Source organism: Sander vitreus, chromosome 1 (genome assembly GCF_031162955.1).
Source record: "Sander vitreus isolate 19-12246 chromosome 1, sanVit1, whole genome shotgun sequence".
In the NCBI taxonomy this organism is placed as follows: domain Eukaryota; kingdom Metazoa; phylum Chordata; class Actinopteri; order Perciformes; family Percidae; genus Sander; species Sander vitreus.
In genome coordinates, this window is record NC_135855.1 from 10,709,425 (window position 1) to 10,735,634 (window position 26,210).

At 43.3% G+C, this 26,210-nt stretch overlaps 2 protein-coding genes across 2 annotated transcripts; one reads left to right on the forward strand and one right to left on the reverse strand.

Moving 5' to 3' along the window:
* Window positions 1–311: 311 nt before the first annotated feature.
* Window positions 312–5,277, reverse strand: pdcd7 (programmed cell death 7). The gene is made up of 5 exons (XM_078263174.1): window positions 3,776–5,277; window positions 3,493–3,631; window positions 3,030–3,260; window positions 2,840–2,927; window positions 312–1,737 (listed from the first exon to the last, which is right to left on the reverse strand). Exons 1-5 carry the CDS (start codon window positions 4,760–4,762, stop codon window positions 1,605–1,607), a joined length of 1,578 nt encoding a protein of 525 aa, XP_078119300.1. The 5' UTR covers window positions 4,763–5,277; the 3' UTR covers window positions 312–1,604.
* A 963-nt stretch (window positions 5,278–6,240) lies between these two features.
* Window positions 6,241–25,791, forward strand: spg21 (SPG21 abhydrolase domain containing, maspardin). The gene is made up of 9 exons (XM_078263297.1): window positions 6,241–6,361; window positions 6,673–6,735; window positions 14,765–14,926; window positions 15,296–15,376; window positions 20,062–20,207; window positions 20,292–20,400; window positions 24,314–24,421; window positions 24,523–24,663; window positions 25,303–25,791. Exons 2-9 carry the CDS (start codon window positions 6,673–6,675, stop codon window positions 25,408–25,410), a joined length of 918 nt encoding a protein of 305 aa, XP_078119423.1. The 5' UTR covers window positions 6,241–6,361; the 3' UTR covers window positions 25,411–25,791.
* The last annotated feature ends 419 nt before the right edge of the window (window positions 25,792–26,210 follow it).

Sequence of the window (26,210 nt, forward strand, 5' to 3'; positions counted from 1 at the left end):
CAGAGGCACATCCCCTGTGATCCACGCCATACAGCACACAGCATCAGCGTCAGCCCTCGGACGAAGCCAAAGGGAGTGCGTCGACTCGGGGATGGAGGTCTACGTTGGGCTGTGTTTCAGATTAGGTAGATCATTAAGGTGGTGCCCACAGCTCCCCACCATCCCATACCCGTATTTGCGAGAGGGATAAAAAGGCGCACAGGAAACAAACCATGAAAAAAGTATATACAACCCCTCCAAATTACAGACATGTCGTTTCGCACAGGACTAATATTATCATAGGACCTCTGTGTTCGGTGGAATATGGTAGGTCATTTGCGAGGGAATTTTTATTTTACAAATTACAGACATGGGCGATTCACACGGGATTAAGATCACAGACAACCACCGTATTCATCTAGAGGTCACCAGGTAATACTGTGTGAATAGGGCTTTGAATAAAGTTGAAAATGTACATTCAAAAAACTCCATAAACAGCAAACAATTGCTGGATTTTAAATGTATCATTGCTACTTACAAAACACCACCACAAAAGTACTTTCTAAAAGGAAATGAAGCCAACCTGAAGCTATGCTGTTCATGTGAGATTCAATAAAAGCGTATGAACCAGAACAGAAAGAGAATGAACATTATTTATCACCATCCTGTTTTTTTAAAATCTAAATCTGCCTTTTATCATTTAGCCTTTTTACAAGAGTACGTCATTACATGATTGATGTGGATAGCGGGGGCGGAGCCCCAAATCTTTTAGGGTTTTAAAATAACTGCAACATTTTCCCTCAGTTTCTCTGACTGTACCGGCAAATCAATGGAGCAGTACTTCGTTTTTGACTGTTTCTCCCCAACTGCAGTTCTGACCCGACAGTCTTCATATATTAGATCTGACATAAAGAGTCTGACAGCTCCAAGACAATAACACATCACATGTTTATTATCTCATTTTCTTATTCAAGTTCACAGACGGTTTGGAACAAACAAACCTCTATTAACTTCTCTACTGATTAAAGTCTTATGGCGTTTTTCCACTACATGGTACCTGCTCGACTCGCCTTTTTTGGTTTTCCATTATGAAAAAAAGTCCCTGGTACCTGCCAACAGGTACTTTTTTTTAGTATAACCTCCATCAAGGTTCCAAGCGAGCTGAGGCGGTACCAAAAGGTGACGTGAAATCCTGCAGACTACTGATTGGTCGGAGAGAATCGTCACTGATCACTGCGTCGTCATTGCTAGCGACAGACTGGGGGTGTCCTGAACTAAATTTGTCTTCTGGCTGTGGCAAAAACAACACACATTCGACGTTCTGTGTGTGTGTCGCCGTTAGGTCGCGGCAGTTTCCTGCGGCGTCGCTATGACGACCAGCCACGCTTGCCTCACGCATGAGGCTGTACTAAATCTGCAATGGAAAAAGGGGCCCGAGCCGAGTCGAGCAGGTACCATGTAGTGGAAAAACGCCATTATTTCCATATCTTCTTCAGCTGGATTTCTCCTTCCAGCTGTGTGCCAGCTGCTGGCTGTTGTCACAGTCACTCGGAGTGGGCCGTGTCACTTGGAGGGGGCCGTGTCACTCGGATCAGAGTGGGCCGTGTCACCCGTAGTGGGCCGTGTCACTCGGAGTGGGCCGTGTGCAGAGCAGAGGCCCAGGCCTGGTCTGATGGGGCCTCGGGCAGGACCCAACCCTGAGGAACCGGAGAACCGTCTGGATGATCCGCAGGAACCACAAAAGCATCCCACTGTCTCCTGAAAGAAGAACATACTACCAGTTATTATGTCCTTTCTTAAAATCAACTCACTTGTGCCTATTGGACAATTTAGAAATGGGAACAACCTTCTACTTGTAATTGCTTAACATAGTTGTATTTATTTTGCATCCTAAATATCCTAATTTATCAAATAATTTTTCCAATTCAAAAAGTTTTAGTTTGTCTTTCCATGTTCTTATGATGGTGTTGCTTCCTTTTCTGTGCTGTTTTTTTTTGTCTTTGTAACTCGACGTCATTGTAAATGAGGGCCTTGATGATCTGTTGAGTATGAATAAAAGTTGAATGAATGAATTTTTTAGTGTGGTCAATGCCCCATCTGCCAACATGGAGGGGCGTGGCTTATGACCTATACTGCAGCCAGCCTAATGCTAGCTTCACTTCTTCTGTTTCTACCCTTCACAATAAAAGCCCAACTTAAAGTCTGGGGAAAGCCGTGTAGCTGCAGCGGGCTACCGGCGTCTATCTGGAAACTAAAACCTTGCCCGCTGGATACTAACGTTACAAGCAAACTCACACTCACTTATAAGATCAATAACGTTACCCAAAGTACAATTGCTTTATAACCCGCAGTGGTCTAAGCAAGCGACTACTAGGGACCCCTGTTTAAATTACTACTGTAGCAGGACTCAGTGAGTTCTCTCGGAGTTCTCATGTCTGCAATCATACATCAGTGTTTCATTCCTTTGGCTCACTCATCTCTCAACCTTTCCCACACTGGCTGTTAGATACTTGGAATAAAAACAAAGACACTGAAAGAGTAGGTTTACGAAAGAACTTGGATCGTTTTTACTGTTTAAGTTTACATTTGGGCCACCAAAAAATGTACTTTGGCCACCAGATTTAGGGGCTTGGGGCCAGTGTTTAAACTAATTAGCGTCTATCCCTGCACTGTTATCATTAAAAGGCAAGTCATGCCATTTTCCCCACATGATTTTATTTAGTTACAGAAGGAAAGCAGAAGCACTTTAACCTGATGAATCCAGCCCTTTCTGGGAACTGTTGCTCTGTCCTGTTTGGGCTACCATAACTCTGTCTCATGATTGTTATTATGCCACAGTGAAGTGAAGATGAAAACCAACCTGATATGTAGCAGAGCGTGCAGAGAGTGCTCGGCCTCGGTGTAATACTGTCTGAAGGGCTGCAGCACAGAGTCGGCAGGAAGCTCATCTGAGAAACAAACAATATAAAACATACACATACACACACACACACACACACACACATATATATAGGATTGAATCATACTGCTGTTAAACCAGGGACTGTTACCTCCAAACAGCATGGCTTCCACTCTGCGTTTCCTCTGCAGCTGTCTCTCCCGCTCCTTCTTCCCTCGTTTCTCCTGCTCTCTCCTCCTTTCCTCCTCCTGCTCTCCCTCCAGCATCACCATCAGAGCCTTCTCCTCGGCCGAGTACACCGCCGTCCTCCTCTTCATCACAGTGATCAGCTGCTGCAGGCGGCTGCTGAACGCCTCGTCACAGGAACGCTCCGTCACGATACCTGCAGCACACACACACAGTTACACGCTTGCGCCGTCACCATACCTGCAACAAACACACACACACACGCTTGCTCCGTCACCACACCTGCCACACACACACAGAGATGACATTATGGAGAGAGAGAGAGAGAGAGACGTTCTGTAGAGTGGAGAGGAGAAGGATCTTTGTGACCTCCTGGAGAAATGCACGTCAGGTGTGAACGTCAGTGTGTTTTTCGCTGTCACTCTCACCTTTTCTTGATGCTGCCTCTTTCCTCAGTCTGCGCAGTTTCTCCAGAGACCTCAGGACTTCCTGCATCCTCTTTACGTCTGCCTGCTTCTTCCTCACCTCGCAGAGAACCGAGTCTGCAGCCAGCTTCAGCTCCAGCTCCTGACACACACACACACACACACACACACACACACACACACACGTTGTAGCATGGCCAAATGAAGGAGAAGTCACAGCATATGTATAGGCATTGGTTTTAATTGTAGGACTTGGATGACACATCTCTGACACATCCGTACTAACCTTCTTCCTTTCCTCCACTAGGCGGATCTGCTGCATCCTCCATGTGTTTATGGCAGCCTCTTTGTCCGCGATGCGCTCCTCTCTCTGGGTCTGCTCCATCTGGAGCTCCCTCCTGGCCCTCCGGCGCCGGGCCCTCCTCTTAGTAACACGGGATACTTTAGTTTTCAAACTCTCTAAACACTCACTGGCACCGAGGACTGCCAGTCTGTCCTGTAGCTCTCTCTTCACCTGTAAAGCCTTTAAATAAGAGTTGGCCCAAACACACTCATTCTCCACGTTGTTCCTCAGAGTTTCACAGGACTCTGCCAGCTTGGAGACAATGTGAACTGCCCCGTACAGAGCCGCTCTCAGCTCCGAGACAGAGCTGAACGGAGCCGCTCTCTGCTCCGGGGCAGAGCTGTGGGGCGTCTTGTGCCGGGCCTGTAGGCTCTTGGATTTGTGTTCTCTGTCTTGTAGGAAGCGTCCGAGCCACTGTTGATCCTGCCTCCTCTGAAGTACTGTTTCATCCTCAGGAATCCTGTCATCTTTACCCTGCGGAGGAAACCGAGCTCCACTCGCAGAGAAATCCTCATACTGGTGCTGTTGTTTCTGACTACAGTCCGAAACATAGCCTGTAGCCTGAGGACAGGGTCTAAGCTGCTGGGGAAACGCTCCCCTGCTGCTGTATATGTTTACCGCAGCGCTGGGAACCATGTTAGGGAAGTGTCCGGGCGGCGGACAGCCGAAAGGAGGCGGGGGGACAGAGGGGTCAAATCCATAAGGAAGGGCCAAGCCCGACCCTCCGAAACTTCCTCCTCCAGGAGACGGTGCTGGAAAATCGCACCTAAACCCGTACGGGTGAGCGTCATACCCCTGGGAAGGAGTCCACGGTGGAGCAGTGTGGCCCGGCTGAGTGCTGCTCGGCGGGGCTCTGTTCGCGCTGTAGCCGCCACTATAGACAGGAGGCGGCTGGGTGTCTGACGAGGCGGGCTGATACATGTTGTCCATGGCGCGTACAAGGCTACACCGAATCTGCGTTATGTACAATACTAAACAGCTTACTCTTTCTCTTAACTCTTCACAGGAGTAATATTAAGCTGCCGTCGTCTCTGCTGTTTCTTCTCCTTCATGGTTTATTGGCGGTTGGCAAACCAAATATAGGTGCATTACCGCCACCAACTGGACTGGAGCGTGAACGAGAGCTAAATGCAGAATAAACAAACAGAAAACACAAAAAAACGGGATTCTCTTTACTATTCAATTTCTCTTAAAAACTTAATAATGTTGTGACATGCCTTGGCTGCTGCGGTGGTGGCTTTCCCTCTGAAGTGTCTGTAAGGTGCTTTCTTTCCCTGGGTTTGGTATTATGTGTTCAACTGTTTCCGTCTGGTTACAGTGTGTGCATTTTCCAGTTGGGTGTTTGCCTCTTTTATATCATGAATAATTGAGAATATAACCGATTCTGAGAGGAGTGGTGATATTTTGTTCCCTACGTTTAAAACCCCACCTTCTTCCCATCACGGTATTGTTTTGTCGTTTCTTCGTTCTTCCTGTTTTCGGCAGCTTTTATACCTTTAGTACGTTACATCATCAACAACCAGCTGTGGCGGAAGATGGTACTGCAGCAGTGGTTATTATCAAGGGGGGAAGCGAGCATCCGGAAAGCGTACCTCCTATTTGGAGATTCTAAGGCCGTGGACTTACGAAATAAAAGTACCATGAAATAATTAAAAGTAAAACCTTTTAATATAAAATTATTTATGTATTTAATGCCTCATTTATTTATTTCATGATGTATTTCAAAGGCATATTTATTTATTTTATTCATGTATTTATTAATTTATTTATGTATTCATTTATTATTCATATATTGAATAAAACGGCAAACCATATGCACGTGCCTGCAGCAGACACAGTTTGTACGGTATACGTGCAGTTTAGTGTCCCAAATTATTTTCCAAAAACTGAGTGTCCCAAATGACGAGGGTCTTATTTGAGACAGGGTAGGGTTAGGGTTAGGGTAGCACAGGTGGTTTAGCAGGTTCATAATTAATTAAGGACATTGTATGGGGAATTTGGGACACTAAACAGCACGTATACCGTTTGTACTGTAAGATGTATAATATAATGGCTGGTAAATGTGTTAATTATCATAAGTACAAGTCTGATACTGACGGAGACTGTTAAAGACACATGATCATTAAGCACACAGAGATATTCCATATCCCATGCTAAACAGAATTCTAACACATCATGGATAACAACTACTGAGTGTGCGCATGCGTAAACGTAGCCTATACAGCATGACTGCAAACCGTTACAAAATGCTACAGCTCTGTACATTGTAGCAAAGAGGTTCTAAACCGTCTCTTAATGTAGCTAGTTAACCTTCATGGTGTAGTGTGCTAGCTTGTGTGTGTGTGTGACAGACATACAGACAGACAGGCAGGCAGGCAGCTGTGTGTTGTGCGTTTTAGGTAGGCGGTGGCAGATTTGCGGAAGTGTGTGAAGCTGTAGTCATATGACCAGGCAGGCAACCGGAGGAAATGCTACCTAGATATGGATGAAATTCCTCGGACACGGTGACTAACATCCACAACGAACACGGTAACAATAGCCATAAATCATATTTAGGCACAGTCAATAACTTTAGCTATATTGGGTCATTGAGTTCTCACCGTAACGAGTGTTAACGGCCACATACTGTTGATTTGTATCTTCAATGTGACCAACGCACACCAACAGCTAGCAGTTCAGCTAATATAGCAGCGCCAGGTGTTTGTCTTCCTCTAACGCTCACAGCGGAATTAGTTTAGATGTTAGCTGTTTAAGTCATTGCATTTCCTAACGGTCTGTGTCCTCATATGGACAGATTAAAGTGTCTCCTGAAAATAACTGTATAATGTGTGTGTCCCCAGATGGACGAGATTAAAGTGTCTCCTGACTATAACTGGTTCAGAAGCACAGTGCCGCTCAAAAGAGTAAGTACCTCATGACTTGTAATCTGTGATGCTAATCCATGACCACTGCACATGAACACATAACGTGTAATAATGATTTTACAAACGCGTAGAAATATGGAAATTAGCATTACCCAAAAAAGCAATATGCCCAAGTAAATAGACAAGACAAGTCATTATTATTATTTGGCCTGATTTGTTTCAAACACATACTGTAACTGGTTGATCATTGTCATGCAGCATGATTACATTTGCATATCTGTCTGATAACATCATGTATGTGTCTGTCCCAGGACGTGTGAGTCCAGTGTTGCCACATTTCACTGATGCCAAGTAGTCGAATCACAGCTTCAAACCTGCCCAATTTCATTTTTTATTTCCATTTAGGAAAGGTGTTTTTGTCCAGCATTAATGTATACTGCCGTACTGTGATACACATAAAGTCTGTAGTGAGCAGACTGATGCTGATTTTCTTCAGTGAACAGACACACGTAGAGCTTGGTCATTAGTGCAACAGTAAAGGTTTTACGTCAGTAACATCATTAGATTATATTAGATTAGCACAGCAGCCATTAAGTGCATGTTATGGTTCAGTGTTTCCGCTATATACATTTCTTAGCGGCGGTCCGCCATTACTAAATTGTTGCTGCTGCTAACGTTGGCAAATAAGCCCACTGACGGCAACGTTATTGTTCATATTTTGGCACAATGTTTAGCAATGACCGTAGTAGTGGTCATAGTGAAAATGTGATCTGAGATGGACATTGCAAAATCTGGACAAAGGACCAGTGTTTCCCACACAGACTAATTTGTGGTGGTACGCTACAGAATCAACACTGGCCGCCACATATTGCGTTTCGTTATTCTTTTTTAACGTTATTTAAAACGTATTCCTTCAGCTGCATGTCCTTTCCCTGCTCTCTGTCTCTCACGCTTCTCTCTCTCTCTCTCTCTCTCTCTCTCTCTCTCACACACACACACACAGAGCCCCTCCACTCCGTGCACACCACGTCTGTCTCCATCAACGAGATCATCCCTGGAACAAGCCCTGAGGAACAGCGCCATGTCTTAAACGTACAATATGTAACTTTCTGCCGCTAGGGGTCTCTCAACCAAAACAATGGATTGTAAACCCAGACATTTGATGATGTTGGGAAGTTGCGTGGAATTACGGGAGTTTTTATTGCTAAAACTATCCTCGATTAGAATGCATCTGTTCACGGACGAGTTTACCCTTTCAAGTTTATTCACGTTACGTTTAGTAATGTTTATTCATGTCATGCTAATAAAATAGCTGTAATGGTATCTAGCTGACCAGTTAGCTAGTAAGCCAGCAAGCTAACATTAGCGGCTAGCGTTAGCAGGTTTTAGCTGCTGGCTAATGATTGCTGATTGCCGCTGGCTAATGATAGTTTGATTGCCGTTGTCAGCAGCAGGAGAACATCTCCCAGCTGCCCGATCTCCCCCTTCACTTTTCTGTAATCTTAACTATTCGTTTTGGTGCTTAACCCACCTTTTGTCTGGTTAATTTAGCTAGCTAACTGTAAAGACAGCTAAATGCGAAGGGGGGAGAAATTCGGCAGGGAGGAGATTTTCGGTAAAAACGCCGGTAGCTAACATTATGGATGGCCAATGTTGTGCCTAGGATGCCTGGGTCTGCTATTCTCTGTTTCCCGACGCTTCATTAAACTGCCGTTAGCATCGTAAGCACCCGGCACCGACTGGGGCTAACAGTAACTAGCTATTGCTACATGTCACATCTGTGTTGTCAGCTATCATCCCGAATGAAGTCTCTTTGTGCCGGGGGAGTGAGGCAGGCAGTGCGGGGTGTGCTTGCTGGCTAAATTAGCATTAGATTAATCGTCTATTTATACAGTTAACGTTACTAGTGAACTTATTCGTGGGTTAGCGCAGTGCTGCTTTTATTCATAGTCAAAACAGTCATACTACTAATAACTTTATGAGCGTGTTCAACAATGCTGTAACCCTATAATGTTATCCACCAAGCATTAGCTAGCATTAACATTAGTTACTTGTCAACCAACACATACATTGTAGTAACTTTAAGATGGATTAATTAAATTAATATTGATATGTATCAGTAAATAAGGTTTCTGCTGTATTACTGTGTTGCAAAGTGGCATGTAATTAATCACAAAATTATGCAGAAAAAGCAGCGTTACCAGTATTTCTTTCTGTGACATTGTATGATTTACAATTGCTCTCGAAAGTTGCATCTGGGTGCCAGTGTTTTGACGAAAGTTACGAGTAACTAGATGGTGAAAGGTTATATGACGCCACTGACGGGCAACTAAATGAAACGTGACGTGTCTGAAAATAAAATAACAGATTTCTCTGGGTTTGACATTTGGTGGAAACATTTGGGATAGTGTAACTACACAACTCAAAAAAATATATAACATAGGTATGGTCGTTTTTAGACATTTTATTGCAGATAAACATATTACACATTGTACCTTTTTAAAGCAACCATGGGCTTAGTGGCCAATGGTGAAACTGCACCCCTCTGGCCCAGAAAGACTTTTCCCAGAGACTTTGCATGGCGAAAGAAACTTATAAATTTCAGCGGACAATATTTTTTTGGGGTACATCAACTTACCAGCCCGAACACTTAAAGGGTCCTTGTTTAAAATGTCACGTTTTTAACATTTTTAACATTCACTAGTAGCCGAATCCAGAGTTATTAAACTAGGCATGATGAACGCGCGTAATGAACGCGAGCAGACCCGCGGGACTGCGCCCGCCCATGTCGCCCTGCACTGCGCATGCTCGTATGGTGGTGGTTCTCCTGAGGTCCTGTAGCTGTAATAATGGATATAGCTAATGGTTGTTATTCACCATGTGTTCTATTAATACATCCATGGTAGTATCTTGTGATACATCCATGGGATGTATGGATGGATGTATGTATGTATGCTGTAAAGCCTGTAACGTGGATGTAACGTCATTAGCGTTTCCCAAACTGACGGGGCTATCGGCTAGTAGCTAACATCAGCGGTAGCTAGCATGGGTGTATTAGGAGAATGGTAACACTGTACATAGCTATATGCCTAGATAACGTAATTACAGACATAGTAATTACATTGCCGTTGTTGTGTGCCAGGAGGCTGTGACCGTAGTAGCCATGCTGTTATGCTGTTGAGAGCAATAAGTAAATGGACGAAACAAGCAAAAACAGCACTTTATTGGACATTAGCAGAAACGTTTCCGGTTATGTAGTAAAAAATAACCGAAATTCTTTGACTGTAGAAAGTGCTGCTATAGTGTGTTTTGAAAATTAAAGCATATAAACATGTTATAGCACAAACACAAAACACAAGTATGAACCTGAACATACATATGTTACAAACATATAATAGCTCATCTTTAACATATACAAAACATATATTAATAAAATAGCCTTCCCAGCCTGCTTACTGGAGTTCCACAACTACACCTATCTTACATAGCTGTGCAATTTTGGCTATATTATTTGTGTCCCCTTAAAAAATTGCTTTTGAGAAATGTTATGTTTATTATGCCTGTAACTAATACCCCTTTCACATCCAGGGCTCAACCAGGGTTATACCCAGGTCGACTGTGTGTTTGAATGGGATTACCCCCCCCTATCTAATTGGCATCGTGACCCAGGTAGCGAGGTGGGTTAGATCAGGGTAGGACTAGGGTTGATTTCAATGTCAATTGCGCTTGACCTAGGTCGCTACCAGACGGTATGTGATTGGTTGGATATGAGAGTGGGGCAGTCACCGGTCGCTGCACACTTTGGAAAAACAACAACAACAACACAGATATTGTCTCACTGTGCTTCACGCTGGATTTTCACAGGCAGCTTTAACAACAGCAGAGCGGAGCGGTTCAATAGACCTTTTTCATGGCAGACGTAGTAGGAAAAGCACAGGTGTATTCAAAACCATTAATGGCGTGCTGCATTCCACTTAGGAGAGGCCCTGGTATTGTGCATGCTGACTCACTGAAATAGCTTACTAGGACACATGATGGAATTGAGCCATCGTTAAGGTTATCAATTTCAGCTGTGCTTTTGCTACTATGACAAGTCAAAATGTCTGCTGTGAAAAAGGTCCATTCATTTCCTATGAGAACAGTCCGTTGGCAGTGAGGCCCAAGGTGACTCCGCGAGTCAACCTTTCCAGAGCGTCAGCGAAGCCCAGCGTTTCAATGTGAACGTATGAAAATAAGTTCAATTTAATTCTCTCGGCACCGCCGCTCTTACGAGACAGACACCTGTCTGCAGACTGCAGTTTAGTGCGGCTGCTGGTAAGTGCGAGTCTCTCTCTTTTTTTCTCTCTGTCTTTTTATAAAAATAAGTCGTGAAGCCAACAGCAAAGCCCAGCTTTACTTTTAATGAAATCAAACGAAGAGAAATGTTCTCCCCTCGTCTTAAAATAGTCAAACATCGATACTAGACCAACCTACTTCCTTTTCCAGCTGCTGCAGTAAATATGCAGAGGAGGAGAAATCACACTCCACAAAATCATCTGAGAAGTGTTTGATGGTTATTTTTTTGTGCTTTAGAACGTAAGCACTGTGAAACAATTATAAAATAAACTATAAAGTAACAGAAAATAGCCGGTGCAACACAGATGTCTTCTTACTTGATCATTTTATTACTTAAGGTGCAAAACACTGACTAACGTTTCGATGTAGAGTTACATCTTCATCAGAGTCCTGGACTTCCTCCAGAGTTCAAGGACTCTGATGAAGATGTAACTCTTAACTCACTTAAGTAATAAAATGATCAAGTATGAAGAGATCTGTGTTGCACCGGCTATTTTCTGTTACTTTATACCGTTTTTGTCCTACCTTGGTTGCACCGGATTGTTGTGGTCTGCAGAAGCGCAGAGAACTTTCTCTTTTTTTATATAAAATAAACTATATCAGCTGCAAAACACATTAGTTCTGCTGGTATACAGCATGGACGGGAGTATGTGATGTTAGCTGCTCACTGACTATGACGTGTAAAGCCCCGCCCATTTCTAGAACTTAAGGTAATTGTTATGCAGTGCTCCCAGGTTGACCCAGGTGATCTCTGATGTCATGACCAGAGATATACCCATGTAGACTGGCTTGGTTTGAATTTCCAAAAGAAGGGTTGAACCCTGATCAGACACCCCTAGCCCAACCCTGGTAGGTGGTGTGAAAGAGGTATACCACTGAAACCTGCTTAAATGACACAGGCTCCAACAAACATCAGGCCAGTAAATACCAGCCGGCCCACTAGGCCAGGGCAACCCTACTACTAACCAGTGACTAGTTAGCTTCTAACAGCATAAGGTTCATTACAAAGCAGTTTTGCGAGTTAGTAAAAATAATTTCTGAAAAAAGGACAAATAGAAAAACAGGGCTAGATTAAAGCAGGCTGTAGTCAGTATTATTGGTACCTACTGTGTAAACAAAAAGCCAGAGTCAAATGGAGGCTCTTAAAGGGCAACTACTGTTTTTTTTTCAACCTGGATCCTATTTTCCTACGTTTTACCAGCTCTACTCGACTCGCCCGCGTTGCCTTGTCCTCCTTTTTCCATTACAGATTTAGTACTGCCTCATGCATGAGGCGAGCGTGGCTGGTCGTCATAGCGAGGCCGCAGGAAACTGCCGTGACCTAACGCGACACACACACACACACACACACACACACACACACACACACACACACACACACACAGAACGTCGAAGGTGTGTTATTTTTGCTTCTCAGAAGACAAATTTAGATTCAAAAGAAGCTGGAGGCAGCAAAAAAAAACACCGCTGGCTAAACTATTTAAAAACGGCGGGTTTGTTCAGGACACCCCCGTCTGTCGCTAGCAATGATGACGCAGTGATTAGTGACAATTCTCTCCGACCAATCGGTAGTCTGCTGGTTTTCACGTCACCTCAGCTCGCTTGGAACCTCAACCGAGGTTATACTAAAAAAAGTACCTGTTGGCAGGTACCAGGGACTTTTTTTCATAATGGAAAACCAAAAAAGGCGAGTAGAGTCGAGTCGAGCAGGTACCATGTAATGGAAAAACGCCATTAGTGACTAATGGGAACACCAATCTTTGACATTGGTCCAGTATTAAGCGAGATCGCTGCAGTCAGCAGCGGCGAACCAAGCTACAATGTAAGTTCCCGAGGGTATTTTGCAGCGGCTCCGCCACTTTTCCCATTGCCCAGCGCCGCCCAAGACAATTGTGATTGGTTTAAAGAAATGCCAATAAACCAGAGCACGCTTTTCTCCCATCCAGGAATGCTGTGTGGACTAGCCAGACCCTCCTCTGCAGCGCTGTGAAGGAAGGTCTGGCAATGCGAGACTACCATGCAACCAACAGTTTTTTTTATTTCTTTTTTTATGATATAGTTTGTAGGATTATGGTCAAATTCTGTTTATCAGTTAAAGGAATACGCCACCGTTTGTTAAAATAGGGTTATTCATCGTCTCCTCTACATTTATACAGGTGGGCAAACACATTTTTGTCTCAGTGCATTCATTGTCTTAGTCCGGCAACGCCACCGCTAGCTTAGCTTAGCGTAGTGAATGGAATCCTATGTTGCCGGTTAGCATGTCGTAAGTAAAAGTGACCCAACAACAAAAACAAAACCTAATTACTTCTTCTGGCCTGCATATTCACGAGTACAAAAAGCAATGCAGATTAAGACTAGACGATTTCCTAGGCAGATATTGACTTGGGACTATATTGGGTGGAAGTAGGCCACAGCCGAAGCACTGCTACTCGGGTGCAGATATATCACGCAGCAACTCTGTGTGAGTACAGGTCTAAAAAGGGTCGATCTATCCCGTAAAATAACCATGCATCATGTTTACAATAATCACTTACAGCTGTTTATTGGGTCCATTCGGCGTTTTTTTCCAGTTGACTTTATCGCACCGAAATAAAAAAAGTAGAGGACTGTAGGATGGATTAACGAAAAATCCTTGGTAGCTGTGACACAACTGCAGGCACGCTCATTTCAGTTGGCATATGTTGGCATATTCCCCCACACTCGCACCACCAGAGCATGGTGGCTCTCATCCTCACGTCGTCGGGCTGTTGAGCGATCGCAACCTCCTCCTCCTGTCGTTCTATTTCCAAAGCACGCCGCTCCTCTTCTGAAAACTCTGGTTCGTAGAGGTTTGCTTCTGGATCTTGTCTGTCTGAGAAGTCATCCTCTTCGTCTCTCACAAAATCCGCCGTGTTCATTGCCATTCACTGTCTACTGTAGGAAAAATAGCCAGCTAATATTCACGCCGGTATGTTGACGGAAGTTGGGGATTTTCAGGTGCTGCGTGACATCTCTGCACCCGAATAGCAGTGCCTCGGCTGTGGCCTACTTCCACCCAATATAGTCCCAAGTCAATATCTGCCTAGGAAATCGTCTAGTCTTAATCTGCATTGCTATTTGTACTCGTTGTGAATACGCAGGCCACAAGATAATTGGCTTCTTCGATCACGAAACATGAGGCGGTCAGATGTAATGTGATAAAGTAGATGAACAGCCTATATGTGTTTTGGCCATTTTTGTGTGTTCTTTTTTTCTGCACTCTTGCCTAAACTCTAAGTTGTTGTCCAGTATCCCATCCTCTTTCAGTCACTCTGTTTTCTGATTTGTACTTGTCTGGAAACAGTAACTTCTGTTAGACTTAACTTGATTATCTAAACCTTTACTGGTTCATTTTCTGTCATGCCTAGAAGGGAGTAAAAGGTGTGTGTGTGTGTGTGTGTGTGTGTGTGTGTGTGTGTGTGTGTGTGTGTGTGTGTGTGTCCTAGACTTTATTAAAGTTTCAAGACTTTAACAGTTGGTTTGATTACGTCTCTCCTGGAAAGCTTTGCCGCAACCATTGCATGTTTGGTCTCCATTATTAAATGCATATAAAGAACTCCTTGAACTTGTTACGCGTGTATTTCAGTCTTCAGGTCAAATAGTTCCATATGCGCCCCGCGGCCTGTTTGGAAATCCAGTGTGAAAGAAACTTCAGGGCCATGATTAGTTTGCAGGATGCTGTTTTCTCACGTTGTGTTTTTGTCTCCGCCAGATTATTGTTGATGACGATGACAGTAAGGTGTGGTCGCTGTACGACGCCGGCCCAAAGAGCATCCGCTGCCCCATCATCTTGCTCCCTCCAGTCAGTGGGACAGCCGAGGTGTTCTTCCAGCAGGTGCTGGCTCTGACGGGATGGGGCTACCGAGTCATCTCGGTGAGCTCGACACTGCAGACACACTGCAGCTTCAGCGTGTCACATCTTCTGTTTCTACTGCTTCAGGTTGAATAGGGCTGCAGCTAACGCTTATTTTAATTCTGGATTAATCTGCCTTTCTCTGTTCATATTGTTACTGTTATAAGTTTTCTCTAAAAAAATGTTTGAAAGCTTAACATGCCTACCTTCAGTTTCTCAGAGCTCAAGGTGGCGTCTTGTTCTGTTTCCTGTGATAGACACCACCGGAGACTGGTGCTTATCAAATCACGAGTTTCTGCTAATAGACCCATTGATTAATCCATTACTTAACTAGCATATTGGCCTGAGTAGAAGCCTAGCCTGATTCCAGGGTCAATGTGTGGTTTCCAGCTGCAGTATCCGGTGTACTGGGATCTCATGGAGTTCTGCGACGGCTTCAGGAAGCTTCTCGATCACCTGCAGTTGGATAAAGTAAGTGTGTGCGTTTTTTTTCCCTTTTGCTTCAGAGCTGAGCATGCAGTGTTTTCTTCCCCCATGAGTGGCCAACTTAACATCTAAAAGTACTCCCAGGAATTACACACATGCACGTAACCGCAATCTGTATTATTATTATTATATTATACAGTAACAGAGGGAAGCAAACCACAATGAGTAAAAAGCTTTGGGAGTGACACATTGACCCCTCAGACATATGTAATCATGCACGCTCACATTTCCTGTATATACAGAGTGAGGTCATTACTGCAGACTGCGCAGACGTTATGTGATTCCATTAAATCATAGCATTCAAATCAAAACATATTATCTATGCTTACTAGAAACAGAAGGAGACATCTGATTGGCTACAGATACTTCCTGTTGAAAAAGTACAGTACACACACACACGCACGCATACGCGCAAATGTATTAAGTTAATGATGATAAACAACCACACCAACAAAGAAATCATTTTTGTCCTAAATACATTTGTGAACCATATTTTATTTGTTTCACATTCGTACAACAATAACTATTTTTCTGTGCATTGACAAATATTTTTGTGTATAAATCCTAAAATACATTTGTAAATCCTACTGTAAGCATTGGTGTTCAACATTTCCGACCACAGCTTCATGTCACAGAGAGAGAGAAAAGAGAAGTCTCTTTGCTTGCTTGTTGCAGTAAACAGTCACCTGTTGTTACCCAAACTCCTTGGCAGTTGAGTGCTTGTGTTTTCTTTTTTAACTTGTTTATGGCAGCGATGTTTCCTGGGACTCTCACGCTGCTTAACGGACTGACGAGTTACATGACCATACATGTCCACTGTCTTCTACACTGCAACTGCTCTGTATATACTGTGGTGTTTGTTTTGAATTGAAAAAAAGACACTATTTCACAGAAATGTCTAACAGGATGAAATGATGACGTGTACACCCAAAACGGTCAAAGGTCAACTTCACTGTGACGACATAATGTTTGTGGCCATTGGGGTTGGCTACAGACCAAATGCAGCTGCAAGTGTGGTTAGAGTTTTCAAAACTCCACGCAGACGGCGTTCACTGCGATATAATATAATGGCGAGCTGAAAGCAGCCGTGGCGCGTAGTGGTGGGCCGATCGATCCAAATATCAATAATATCGATACCACCGTTGGTATAGGGTTGTGCCGATGGACGATGGGGGTGGACGGTGGGGGGCCCTCCACCTTGTCAGACACACAATAATCCTAGTCTCTTCTATAGCTAACCTAAAAACTTTGCAGGCAGGTGCGGAGCTGTGGGTGGTAGGGGTGCACGATTCAGAAAATGTCACGATTCAATATCGATTTTTAGGCTCAAGATTCAATTCAAAATTGATTTTTGATTCAAAAACTTAAAAAAAAAGAAAAATATTCACAGTATGTAAATGTAGTTACTTTCCCCATGTGATTGCAGTAGACATACAATTAAAAAATTTTTTTTTAAAATGAATGAATCGATTTTTGAAATTTGTATGAATTGATTTTGAATCGGTAGAGCTTGAATTACACACCCCTAGTGGGCGGTCCTGGGCCCGCCCACACTGACAGCTGGCCCGCCCAATCAGAAATTCAAAGTCAAATGTGTTGATGTGCAAAGCGCCGCAACAATCACAACAACCATGGATTGCTGTTGTGGCCAACAACTGGAAACTTTATACATTGTTCGTCTGCTATTTCATCACTAAATTATCTTCTGAGACTTTTTTTATGCGATAAATCAACTATGTACGGCTCAAATATGGGCCGTTTTACGAAAATGTATGGCCAATTGCAAATTTGGTCCGACTGTGTTGGATTTCAGAAGCTCCACAGTTTGACGTGACAGCCAGCCGGTGCCTGCCGGGCGGCCTGTCCACCTTCACAGACCCGCTGTGAGCTGGCTGGAGCTCTATCAGGAGACTCGCGGACAAGAGGCGTTTAGTTCCCTGATCGTTTGTTTAAATAATACAACACACCTATCCATTATAAGATTAACTGGAACCTGTGGTTTTTCGAAGTTATAATGCACCACAAGAGAGTGCGGGCGTAACGTAACGAGCTCGCTGACCGGGCTGTCACACACACCGGCCACGGAGCAGGCAGAGGCGTGGGAGAGCAGCGTGTGACAGGGCAGAGAGATACCCGTCTCCCTTTGACAGTCTTGTAAATAAATTATAATATCTATATTAGAGCTGTCAGTCTTCCTCTCTCATAGGTACCAATTTATGTTTTCCTCCGTAGGTGCTCACGGGCGCACGCCCCCAAAAAAAGTAGTCAAAAAATGTTTGCATTTCAGAACCTTAGGAAATGGACAGCGGCCGACACGAACACACACGCCTATTAACTCGATAATAAAGCCGTAAAGCAGGCTATCTTTCAACTCAGGACAGCGCCACTTCTCACAAATACAGATAGGACTGGAGATGAGAAGTTTAACAGGCACGTTAGCAACAACTGCAATGTTTAATTTTAAATGAATGTAGCCTACTGGCAGTCTGGCACATGTGGATGCTCAGTATTTTCCGTGGGTGCTGCAGCTCCGGAGCACCCACACGCCTATAATACCATTCGAATTTCAATTGTTATTTTGATTAGTTTTAACTATTATAGTAAATATATGACGATATCATCGTCCATCGCGATGTTTTACTGTAAACTCGTCAACTGCCAATTTAGGGGACATCGCCCAACCCTACGTTGGTATTGATATTGATCAATACCAGTGTAGTCAATACGACATACTAGTCGATACTTTAGTTTCAGTTTGTCTCCAGTATGCGCCGCTGCAGTTTCATCAAAGAGGCGACCTGGCTGTCTGTGTCTGTGCAGCTCCTGTCACAGCGCAGAGCAGGCACACTTTGCTCCTCCCCCCCTCTTGTGATTTGATGTTGTACCGTCACGTGACAGCCAGGCCCGGCAGCAGCCAGCAACACACACACACACACACACACACACACACACACAGAAAATGAAACAACGGCAAGCTGTATAAAAAGGCTGTAAGATACAGTATTAACACAACAAATGTATACAAGCGTATGCAAATTCTTATTAATAATCCAAAGGAAAAATCACAAAAAACACTTAAAGGTCATGAAAATTCATTCAGATTAAGCAATTTGATGATGAATCCACCTTAATTATTACTATTATACTGGCCCTGTATTTAACTTTATTTCTATAGCACATTTCAGCAACAAGGCAATTCAAAGTGCTTTACATAAAACATTAAAGAGCAATTAAAAAGAGATAATATTCAAATACAAGAATAAAAGTTCCAGTGCAGTGTAAGAAATGACTAATTATTTGATTTAATAGTTTATAGGGTCGGGTTTGGGAGGAAAGCGGGAGGTGTGTTGTTTTGTGTGGAGTGTAAAATGTTCTAAATAAATAACAAGTTGGTCTAAGTAAATGGGATAAAAAGGTTTGGAGTTATTTTTACAGCTGAAATAATTTTTTGTTATTGCAGAGAGAAAGTACAGAAAAAGGGCACTGTTGGGTACCGGAACTGAATTTGAGACCTTAACTCCGGAACAGAAGGGGAGACTTTTTGTCGGATAGTGAAACTGTGGTGGTTGTTAAGATCTTCTGTGCTGCCGGGTTGAAGATGTGGGTGAAGCATCCACATTTCGCCAAAAAATACACTTAATACCTTTTTTTTTTAAATTTTTTATTTCCTCAGTCTTAACTAGTGTTGGGGAAGTTACTTTTAAAAAGTAGTGTTTGCTCGTTACTCGTTACTTCTTAAAAAAGTAATCCGTTACTTTACTTAGTTACCCCCTATGGAAAGTAACTTTTTACTTGTTACTTTTATGTTACTTTTAAAAGCAGGCGTCTCTGGCAGAGACTGAAGTTAATTATACGAAAACTATCTTTGACCATAAAGCCAATCTATGGTTGATCAGTGAAGTGTCTGAACTACACTGCAGACTGGATTCTCTACTCACAGAGTGTACGAACGAGTCCAGCGCGGGTTGAATGCACACCAGCAGGTCATCGGCGTTACACTGTGTTAGTGTATACTATGTAATGTCTGTATCGACTTGTACCGGTCGCGCAGCCACGATGGTCCGTGCATTGTCGTAGACACACGCAGCCTCTTTTCTGGAAATCCTTGCGTGTCCGCTGCGTGTATGTATGAGGCCATCTCCACCGCATCCATCTGTGAGGTTGTCAGCTTTGTGTCTGCCTGACTCAGAGCGCCGTCCAGCAAAAAGCCACGAAGCTTAAAACGCTCTCAAAAGTTAGCTTTGGCTGCTTCTCGCTTGCCATGATTGCTCTGCTACCAGCCTCTGTCACGTCCCGTGTGGAGCTTGTGAGCGCGCAGCTGAGAAGGCATTGTCGCTGTCAAATCTGTCCCTGGGAAAAGTAATGTTGCGGCGAATTGAAAAAGGAACTACATTTCGTTACCAAATGTTCAGTAGTAGCGCGTTACACTACTTTTTACCCGCAAAAAGTAGTTACGTTACAAAGTAACGCGTTACACCCAACACTGGTCTTAACTGTTTATTTTATGAGTTTGGACAGACATGGAGACAAACAACTGCAAGTTTTGTTTCTGCACTGGCTGCTTACTAGCCAATACAAACTCCCCTGGGACAGTGAAAGAATTGCACTGTGGGCCTGATCACCCTTTTTTCTCTTATCAAATGATGATCCTCTGTTACTTGAACTTCCAGGTCCATCTGTTCGGTGCATCCCTGGGGGGATTCTTGGCTCAGAAGTTTGCAGAGTGCACACACAAGTCTCCCAGAGTGCACTCGCTGATACTGTGTAATTCCTTCAGTGATACCTCCATCTTTAATCAGACGTGGACAGCCAACAGGTGCTTTTTAATGATTCCATCACAGACTGTCCTCTCAATGTTTACATTCCTCAATAATGTTTCCTTTCCATCTTCCATTCTCAGTTTCTGGTTGATGCCAGCTTTCATGTTGAAGAAGATTGTTTTGGGGAACTTTGCTAAAGGACCTGTGGACCCTAAAATGGCAGATGCAATCGACTTCATGGTTGACAGGGTAAGTGTGTGTGTGTGTGTGTGTGTGTGTGTGTGTGTGAGACAAGGTCAACTAGACAGTCTCACATCACCCCTGTACTCAAGTCTCTGCACTGGCTCCCTGTCAAATATAGGATTCCATTTAAGAGTCTCGCATTAACATTAGGGGTGCACGATATATCGACTCAATATCGTTATCGCGATATCACGTTGCGCGATATACCGAAAGTCTCGCGATAATTACGCAATATTTTGTTTGCGTTGCATCCCACCCGACGTGTACCCAAAGAGTATAGAAGTATAGAAGTAACAAGAGGCGAATCTCAATAGAACGTTGAGCGGAGCTGCAGTTCCATTGAGTTTCCCCTCTTGTTACGTCTATACTCTTTGATGCACCTCTCGAAAAATACACATCACTTGGTAGCGTTGTATTTCCCCCGACTCATTTCCTGGTTCTCCTTCTCCATAAACAACATGAAATCAAGGAGAGGGTTAACTTTTCCTGCTCCAGGTTTCCCACCGTGGTCAGAAAGAACAGGGGAGACCCTTTGTTTCTCTCACTAGGACTCTAGAGTCGCAACTCACTCCGAAGCTAATCGGCGTCACTCTCTCTCTTCTTCCTCGCTCTACCACGCACACACACACATGCCGGCTCGACGCACACACCAGAGCACGTATAAACATCAGCTGCGTGGCGCCTCCGCAGAACCGTAAAACGAAGCGACAGAAAAGAAAGGAGCTAAAGAGAGAGAGCGAAGAGTGGAGCAAAAAGAACACAAAAGTGAGAAAATGAGTGTTGCTCTGGGAGACGACGAAATAACAGAGATTGAAAGGAAACTTTAGAGGCCAAAAGTAACCCTACAGTCACATTAGCTATAAAAGAGAGCGACACGCACTCGCTTATGGGCGCTCCTGGGCGTGCCTAGCCTACCCCTGGCTGCTTGGCAACAGTAAACAGAAATTCTCCGGTGCTACCTTAAACCACGTCTTAAACGTTACTTCAGAGGTATTGTTAAGTCACAAGAACGATGTTTTTGGATTTAAAAGTATTTATTTCTCGATAAAAGTAACACAATATATGAGATTAAATGCCAAACATATCAGATATATACATAAACACGATGTCCTGAAGCGTTTTCCGCCATCTTGAATTATTTTCTTCGACTCGCTCGAGCCTCTGACATACGTCACGCTGCCCTCACGCTGCCTTCACTCTGATTGGCAGTCGCTCGTGGCCAAATGGCCACTCCCAGAGTGATAGAGAAAGACATTATATATTTATAATCTCTGACATTTATATCTGTATGGCTCTGGCCACTCCCATTGAAAATGAATGGTAGCCTGTCACTTTGTCTCTGTCTCTTGTAGCTAATGTGACTGTAGGGTAATGCCTCCTCCTCGGTAGCTTGGAAATACTTTGGCTTTAAGCCAACAGATGTGCATTGCATTGTTTTTTATACTGTAGTGTGTGTATATATAACCAGTACAACATGTCCTGTTCTATAGACATGCTCTTTATTTATTTTTTTTATACTGTCCAACCAGTACAACATGTCCTGTTCTGTAGACACGTGTTGTACCAGTCCAATATGACCGTCAGTTGAAATAAACCTTGTGTTGTAAGAAAACTTGTTTTATTTGTTATAAATCTATTTTGATACGTTTTCCCATAACTTTGGTAATTTTACATATGTTTAAAAATATCGAAATTAATATCGATATCGCAATATTCATTATCGATATCGCAATATCACATTTTCTCAGTATCGTGCACCCCTAATTAACATACAGATCATTGCACGGACTGTGCCATTTCCTGCATATGTGGCCGACCTACTGGAACCTCATTTGACAGCGCGCCCTCTAAGGTATACTATGTCAAATGTATTAACTGTTCCTCGCACCCGGCTTAGGACTCGTGGTGACAGAGCCTTCCAGTTGGTAGCACAGAGACGTTTGGAACGCTCTGCCTCCTCTAATATGATCTGCTGTCTCTGTGGAGACATCAGTGAAAAGACCTACTTTTTTAAACAGGCGTTTGGTTGACCTGTCCAAACTTATTATAAAAATTTTTTTGTTATATATTACTTTGTGATTTCAATTGTGCACTGTTATTGTATGTTTTCTGTAATGCACTTTGTGATTTTTATTTGTGAAAAGCACTATATGAATACATTTTAATTACTTACTTATCTTGATTGGATTTGTCGTGAAGCTAAATATTAGTATCAGTAATGCTAAATGATATGCTATCAGAAGTGCATTCACAGTGTTGCATGTGAGTGTGATGATCACACTACAACAGAAGCATGTGCAGGAAGATAGGTTAGCGATCAGGGATAAGAGCCAAGTTAACCCATCTCAGACCAAGGGAACTCCACTACCCACCATCTCCACGGCCCTAACACATCTGGAAAATAACTCCTGCATCACTCAAACTGATGCTGAGACCCGGGAGGAAGTTGGACAGGACTGTGTACAACTGATTTAGTGAGACACAAATCAGACAGAAGTGCTAATAACTGTGTGTTACTACAGCTTTCACTGGTGTTGATGCACGGGGCAGCCATGTCGGATTTTGAGCTCGGCGTACGCGGTGGTTGTCCGAGTTTGACCTCGGAAAGTCTGACTCCCGAGTACAAATGGAAGGCACTATTAATGGAGCGATGTCAGAGCGAGGGGGCGTTCGTGGACAGCTGTTGGGGGTCATTGCCTGTGATATGTCTTTTCTCTCGCCTCACATCTTCAGTGGGAGGGGCTAAGATGTGAGGAAAGGACGTGAAGTGAAGAAATGAGTCAAAGAAATGTGTTGACATTTTAGACAAACTCTTAAACGGTCACAAATTTCAAAATCAAAATTTTGGGTCTTTAAAAAGTCTCAAATTCGCTATTTTGTGTTCTAGGTATTAAATAATTTTAACAGGTCTTAATTTTCCTACGTCCATGCAACGCTAACTCTTATGCTCTTTTTTTTAATTCCGTGGTGTTGTAGGTCTTTCTTTCGCTAGTCCAAATATAATTTCGCTGTATTACGACTACAAATGAGACCCACATGCAACTTATATTGCAGCCAATCGGCTTATTGGCGCGAGTCTCTTTCGGATTATAGCTTACCACAGACATTAAACCGTTTTTATTCTTTAGCGATACTTAAAAAAACTGAACTTAGGGCTTAGTTGACGTTGTGATAAAGGTCTTAAATTTCACTTGGTGAAACCTGCAGAAACTCTGTCTTGGAAATGTATCAAATAAATGTGTTTCCCAAAATGTTAAACTACTCTGTCCAACCAGGTGACCACTTTGTTCCTTTTTAAGTATACATATGTAATGTCCGTCACGCTGCCTCAACAGAACCAGATCCATTCTCAAAGACACTGCCCACCCTGCTCACCACCTGTTCAACCTGCTTCCCTCTGGCAGGCGCCATAGGTCAATGAAAGCACGCACCGCCAGACTAACAAACAGCTTTTTCCCCTGGGCCATACGTACACTGAACAAACAATAACCCTGTGCAATAAATGGCCATTTCCCACCCCAAGCCATCTCCCATCCCCTGTCATGACCAACCTCACTACCTACCATCTGCAAACTTTTCTTCTCTTCTTATGCTGAAACCTGATGCTATCTTATGCATATGTGTGCAGGGGGGTGTGTGTTGTCTGGGAGGGATGGGAGGGTGTCAGTCAATTGTGGGTGGGTGAGTGTGTGTGGGAGAGAGAAAAGAGAGAGTGGAATGTATGTAGGGGATGGGGGGTGTTTGTTAGATATTTTACTAATTTATCTTTTTAAAAGCACTGATCTGGAGCGCCACTTTGAATTTCGTTAATACACTGTATTCATGCAATGACAAATAAAGCTTGATTGATTGATTGATTGATTGATTGATTGGTATGTCTCCTTGTTTAAATGTTACCTCTGCCCTCCATGTGCTGTAGTTGGAGAGTCTGAACCAAAGTGAGTTAGCATCGCGGCTAACACTCAACTGTCAGAACTCTTACGTGGAGCCGCACAAAATCAAAGATGTTGCTGTGACCATTATAGATGTAAGTGTTGAACCATCTCTCTCCATCAGGTATACCAGTGTCGATTACATCCATGTATGTGTCTACTGCCATAACCTGAAAGACATGCTTTCTCTGTGGAGGTGTTTGATCAGAGTGCTCTGTCACTGGAGGCCAAGGAGGAGATGTATAAACTGTATCCTAACGCCAGACGGGCTCATCTGAAAACAGGAGGCAACTTCCCGTACCTGTGCAGGAGTGCTGAGGTCAACCTCTACATACAGGTGTGCTCTGGTTTCTCTTTTACTATCAACTATCAGCTGCTGTCTGCAGAGGACACATGTTGATCCTCCAGGTGAACAATCCCAGATGGATTCAGTCCGTAGTGAGCTGGCATTTTATTTAAAGAGAGTCGAAGAATCAAAGGGAAAAGCTGCCAAAATTCAACAGCTGTTGTTTTAGTAGAGTTGGTGATATTCACTACTTTTCACCATGCGAATGAATGACCATGAATGAATGAGTGAATAGTTTTATTTCGAACAACATACAAAAAATGTAATTTAAACAAACTTAAAATATAAAGACCCAAAGTATTCCACTTTAAGAAAAGGCAAGATTAAGCTAAATAAATAAATACTCTTAAAGCTATATTGTGTAGTTTCTGTCTCCCCCATGAGGAATTCTAAGTAATGACAACAAAACTGTCAGCGCATCCACATGATACAAGACTTCCGTGATCACGCACCAACGCCGCTGTCTTTTGAGGCGGTGTGAGAGTCCCGTACATAACGCGTAACATCGCTGCCTCTATCTCTGCCACAAGACGGTTTTAAAACACAAGCACTGAACTGCCCAGGAGTTTGTGGACGGCTTTCCTCAGTCCCTCCTTCTCTTTATGATGCTGCTTGTGTTTTCCTGCACAGATTCACCTGCGTCAGTTCCACGGGACGAGATACGCTGCCATCAGTCCTGCCATGGTGAGTGCTGAGGAGCTGGAGGTGCAGGAGCAGGGATCTGACACCGACCAATGACACCACACTTCAACACTTTCTCTCACTCTTCAGCATTTCACAGGACTTTCTTCAATTTTTTTTATGGACCTCAACAGTCAATCAGCGAGTCAACTGAAAATATTTTTATTTAACAGATGAAGCAATATTTTGATAATGACCTGTACATGGATTGTACTTGGCTGCTTTGCTTTAAAAAAACTATGACACTTTGCCTTATGTGGAATGAATTTGATAATCGTTGCACTCATAAACTGCCTGAACTGTTTGCCTCAAGTGTTAATTTCTATGTGTAATATATATTGTGCTTAACATGTTTTCCTGTTGACAGAAAGATGAACACTGGTTATGGAGACATATATCAGGGTTGTTGTTTTTGAATACAGTTATTTTAAAATGTCACATGTGCAGTTGTTATTTCCACTCGTGTCACAGTGGGGCGCTGTTAGAAATGTGGTTCTGTCCTAAGGTTACATGTTGTGCCTGTGAGCAGTGTCTTCATGAATCAGTCCATCTGTTGAACTGCCAAAGCCTCAGCCACTAAAAAACACTTTCCTGTTCTGTTTTGGCAAGCTGAAAATCAGTCATAGGTCCAAGTCCACTACAACTACAGCCTGGGGGTTCATTCAGAGCTCCAAATGCTCCTGTAGTGATAACTGATCACTTTTCTTTCTCTGCTTCTGAACGCTTGTAGAATACATGATGTCCTGTGTCTTTGTATAAGAGATAATGCAAACATGCTTTACACTGTGAAACATTTTCTTTTGGTTTTATGTCACTTTCTAGCAGATGAATGTTGAAATCTGCTAATGTCATGTACA